This window comes from Charadrius vociferus, unplaced genomic scaffold, assembly GCF_000708025.1.
Source record: "Charadrius vociferus isolate BGI_N301 unplaced genomic scaffold, ASM70802v2 scaffold917, whole genome shotgun sequence".
NCBI lineage: Eukaryota > Metazoa > Chordata > Aves > Charadriiformes > Charadriidae > Charadrius > Charadrius vociferus.
Window position 1 is genome coordinate 533,026 of NW_009649175.1, and position 5,205 is coordinate 538,230.

The 5,205-nt window shown below is 47.6% G+C and overlaps 1 protein-coding gene across 1 annotated transcript; it reads left to right on the forward strand.

Moving 5' to 3' along the window:
- Positions 1-1,240: 1,240 nt before the first annotated feature.
- PIK3IP1 (phosphoinositide-3-kinase interacting protein 1) lies at positions 1,241-4,879 on the forward strand. Its single transcript, XM_009888608.1, has 4 exons — positions 1,241-1,281; positions 1,682-1,974; positions 2,109-2,187; positions 4,260-4,879. The coding sequence occupies exons 1-4, from the start codon at positions 1,241-1,243 to the stop codon at positions 4,465-4,467; spliced, it is 621 nt and encodes a 206-aa protein (XP_009886910.1). The 3' UTR covers positions 4,468-4,879.
- The last annotated feature ends 326 nt before the right edge of the window (positions 4,880-5,205 follow it).

Genomic DNA, 5,205 nt, shown 5'->3' on the forward strand with positions numbered 1-5,205 from the left:
GTGCCAGAAAAGGCCCGTGCAAAGCCGCGTTCCCCGTCCCCCCCTCTATTTCGCTAGTCACTATAGGGCTGTTCAGCTGTGTTGAAAAAGGCTGCGGTCTGGGCATTTAGGAACTGCAGAGGTGTTGGTAGGCTATTACTGTGGGGCATATTACTCCGGTCTAAACAAGTGTCCTGCTGCTAAATGAGTGCCAGGGTGGATTTGGGTGGAAGGAAAGAACTTGGAGAAAATGAGAACTGAAGGGAGGATAGTGAGAATCGGAAAACCCCAAACACTGCATTCCTCCTGGATAGTCAGGGTGGGAAACAGTTTGCCAAGAGAAGAGCTGTAGCTGAAGCCTGTCTCAGGGAGACGAGATGTCAGTATTGACTGAGGCCGAAGTAGCCACTTGGTTTTTTTGAACTGTTTACTTATTTCTGAGCCCATCAAGATTTACGCACTCCACTGTCTCTCAGGATTCCTATCCTTGCATGTAAACACTTTCCCCCACTCATACACCCTCTCCTTTTCTTCATTTTGCTTGGTTTTGGGTTTTTTTTTTTTTTTTGGCAAATGAAGCAAAACAAGTGTTCTGCTGCAAAGACCCTTACTCAAAACAGCCCTGGAGCTTTGGGATCAGGAGAGTTACCTGACCTTTCAGGCAATATACTATTTGTATCTTTAGGGGTTTGGCTATTTTTGTGTCTCAGAGTGGGCACCTTTTTATTGTAGTCATGTCCTGCAGCTCCCCTTAGTTCAGTTTCTCTGGCTGACCCTACGTAAAGTCACCGTGCAGTGCAGGAGACCCTGATTTCCTGTCCCTAACCCCCCTTCTGTGCTTCCATTTCACATTCCACTGAGGACTCAAAATGGCTGCAGATAGAAAATCCACATGGAGCTATTGTCAGCTGTGGGGTGACATCCAAGTGGCGAGGGTTTTCAGGTGTGGATGCATACTGTGCATAGCATTTAAAAAAATAGGGGGATTTTCTTTCAGACAGGTGATAGATACCTACTTTCCACTGTCACAGCTTTTACTGTGCTACAGCTTCCATTTTAACTGTGTCCTGATAGAAGGAGCTTCCTTGAAAACCTTTCAGTGCTGTTGATAAAGGGTCCACAGGGCTGGGAAGGAGTCTGTGCTATGAGCGTCCATCCTTATGAACCTTTGTTTGGGCTCTGGCTGAGGAGGAACTTGCTGTACTTACACTAATCAGTGGCTGTGCTGCCTACAGTGTTGCTCTGACTTAGCCTGTCCATCATGCTAGAGGAGTTTGCTGCACGGCTGCAAAGAGGGGCTGGGTAAGAAGAATGTCCCCAGGTTGTTTTCGCACCAACTGGAGTCTCCTTCTGTCAAACTTTCCTGTGTCAGGAAGATTGAGGCAGAAGAGCATAAATAGGCTCCTGGGAGATTTGGGATGGAGATTCTTATTGTCTCGTTCATGTCTGTTCAGCATGATTGAAGCCGCAGCCTGCGCATCGATCTATACACTAAATGAAGTCATTGTGCATCCCCTGGACTCATGCCCTGAACCTGGGTTTCGTTCTGCTGGCTGAGTTGTCTGTGGTGGTGCCTTGCACTCTTAGTTAAATAGGTTCACGTCAAAGGAAAGTGGGAGGAGGAGTACATTTCTTGTCTGCCTGGGTAGGATTTCTGGCAAGAACTTGAGAGGGAACAAGTGTTTGTCAGTGTACTTCGAAGGCGGTTCAGTGATGCCAGTCTAGATCTGTCCCACTCGCAAGGCACGTGTTGTTTTGAAGTACTCGTCAATCCTTTGTATTTTGTATGTCTGTTTTTCCTCTCAACAGATGCTACAGCTGCCACAGCCCCAGTCCCCACAGCAGAAGTTGGTACTTCTCAGGAGGTCGACCAGGTGTTTGAACCGGCTGATACCTTGCCCTCCCGCAGCGAGGCAGCCGCTGTGCAGCCCATCGTTGGGATCAGTCAGAGAGTGCAGGTGAACTCCAAAGAAAAGAAGGACTTAGGGACACTAGGTACAAACCCAGGATCCTGTGATGGATCCATTCCTGTAATTCTGGCAGGATGGATGTGTTTTGAGGCTCTGAAAGCAATGCTATAGCTGGAACTGCTACCTCTAATTTTGCCTCTTTCTTTTTTCTCTTCGCAGGGTATGTGCTTGGGCTGATCATGATGGTGATAATCATTGCCATTGGAGCTGGCATTGTCCTGGGATACATCTATAAGAGGTCAGTGGCTATTCTCCTTTGTCCAAAAGCTGGTGTAGGCATGAAGCAACCTATATAGAGCGGGAATGTCTGAGCACCTGCAGACTGAACCAGACCCTAATGAAAAGGGCAGATAGAAGCATATGTTTTGATGTGGCACATTGTGCAAGAGTTTTGCTTGCCACACTGACAAAACAGCTATTTAAGAGTTAATCCCATTCTTCTCCATTTCACCCATCAATGTGGTATTTTGTCCCATTTAAAATTTCAAACTGCTCTCTTTATTTTTGGGGGTTTTTTGTGTGTACATGCACACGCTCTTTGATGTGGCTTTCTCAGATGCATTCAGGGGAGCTGAATTTTACGTAAGAGCTGGAGAGATCAGATCCCAGGTGCCCTCACAGGAAGTTTATTTTGTGATCAGAAAGAGAACAATCCTTCTAGCAGGCCACCTGTTCCCCTGGTTTCTCTAGTCTAGCTTTAGAAGAAAAACAATTGGCAAATTGTGTGCCACTCACGCATTGTATCCTATGAAGCTCAATATCAAGTAGCACTTTTTTTTGGTCAGAGTTCATTTTACCAAAGCTCCTGTATACTTTAAACTCAGTTTTGATTGACACTTAAGTTCTAATTTGTTCAGCCACTTCACTGTGTTAGGGCAGAAATGTTTCTGTGGCTCAGCAGTGCTTGAGGTTAGTGGTAATAGCAAGCCAGCTTAGCTGTAAGAGACAGGGCAGGATGAACAAATAGCGGTGACTGTTGCTGCAGCAAGCGAAGGCCCAGGCTCCCTCCTCTGGGAGGGTTTGTTCTGTATTTTGGCTATTTGACAGCAGTCTGACACAGCCAAGCAGAAGGAGCCCTTTCCCAAGCTGGGACATGTCCTTATGTAAGTGTTTATAATAAATGCCGACAGGGAAAAAAAGAAAACAGAGGGAGGAGTGTTACATAAGGGGCAAAACACAGAGCGCTGCTTGTCGAGGGATCTGGTTTGAGGTGTCACTTCAGAGAATGCTGTCTCGTGTGCTGGCAGGAACGGCAGCCACTGCTGCACGCTTGTAGGCAGCTTTGAAAAGCAGCCAAAATGCTTATGTGCTGACAGGAAACCCCAGCAGCTCTGCCTGGTTGGGATCACAAGCCCCAGGAGGAGTGAGTGGTGCCTGTCCCACCTTGCTCCTGTCTTGCAGGAAGAAGCAGTAGACCGATGTTGATCTTGGTCCAAATGCAGTTTTGTGTCTTCAGTCCCAGAGAGCTCACAGCAGAGGTGTAGTGCAGGTTTATTGTCTCGCTCTCTTCTTGCCTTGCTCTCAAAATTGTATGTACAAGCTGGCAGGTTTGGGTAGGTGTGGTAAGAAACCTTTAATCGGTTTAGTAGTTTTTCATATACATAGCTTTTCTGGAGACAACATGCTATTAATGCCAGCCATTTTTAAAGTTCTTCCTCAGTACAAATTACAGAGGTGTCGCCTCCCTTAGCAACAGGCTGAAGCGTGAGGTAGGTTTAAGGAGCTAGTTGTGGTATTAAGCTGTTAGCTGCAGCCACAGAAGGCTGGGCCAGCTCTGAAGTAAGCTTTAATACTTTCAGTAACAGCTTAATTTGCTGTACAGGTTTGTTTGCTGCAACAAAAGGCACAATCTGTCACCACCTCTGGTACTTGGGTCTATCAGATGAAGCAGGTTATGGAGGCTTGTTTGCACAGCAGTGGGCTCTGTGCTCTCACTGCTCCCCAGGACCTGCACCAGGCAATGCTGTGGGACTGTAAGATGTAAGGAAACACTTGTCAGCTCCGTGGTTTGAAGGGGTAGCCTGGCTTTACAGACATCATTCAGCTGTAGCAATGTTAGTGAAGAAGCCAGTTTATGAGGGAGGGACAAACTTCACTTGGCTGCTTGTTTTTTAAAGGTGCTCAGATGGGGTCCTCTGCTTACAGCATGGAATATTTTGGGCCCTTTGTATGTAGCTGCAACATCTGTTTCTTAAAGAGCAGGGTCCCTTCTTTTCTACTATATCACCTTTACTGAGACTCTGCCTCCAAGCAGTAGCAGGCACTCCATGCACATATATGTTTGTTTTGTTTGTTTTTTTTTTAATGTAGGGGGAAAGACTTGAAGGAAAAGCATGACCAGAAAGTTTACGAGCGTGAAATGCAGCGCATCACACTGCCACTCTCAGCGTTCACCAATCCTGCCTGTGAGCTTGTAGATGAAAACACAATTGTGGTGCACACTAACCAGACGCCTGTGGAGGACACGCGTGATAGCAGTGGCCCACTCATGGGGCAGGCGGGTACTCCTGGTGCCTGAGTAGCTCAGGCAGGAGCGAGACAGGCTGAGCAAAGCCTCCAGCTTCCCACTGTGAGTGCAGGGGTTGTGTGTGTTCATTTCTGTTTTGTTTTCTTTTTGATGAAAGCCAGATGAAGGTGATGCAGAGGGACAGAGCGGTGGGCTATTCATCATGATCTGTTTGAGTGGCACCATTCTGTGCATGACCAGCTGGGAACTGGTGTGGTAGACCCTGCTGCTTCCTCCCACCTATCTCCATGGCACGCTAAGGAGCTGGGGGGGATGATGAGCCAGGCTCACAACTGGCCACAGATCCCATAGCCTGGAGTGTGGTCTTGGCTTCCTCTTTTTCTGTTCCTTTCCTATTTAACGGTGTGCACTGTTACTTAAGTTTCAGCCTGGAACCCCAGGAGGGAGCAGTACTGCAAGGACTGAGGGGAGCTTCACGTCAGATTTAGCTAGATAATTACACTCTGATTATAGTTCCTGCCTTTCTGCTTTAGTGGCTGAGAGCTGGAGACACTGTCCAGAATCCTGCTACTGGATCAGGTTTTTTGCCAAGGAAGAGTTTATTTGAGGGATGGCCATGGCCAGGAGCGGTGTGTTTAGCCCCAGTGTCAATTTGGAAAAGCTCTTCTCAAGCTCTTGACAAATGCAGGTCTTCCAGGGCTGAGGCCACATCTCCATTCCCCAGTGGTGCTACACGCACAGCCACAGTTGTAGGTGTCCATGTGGTCCCTGCCTCCTGCTCACTTACAC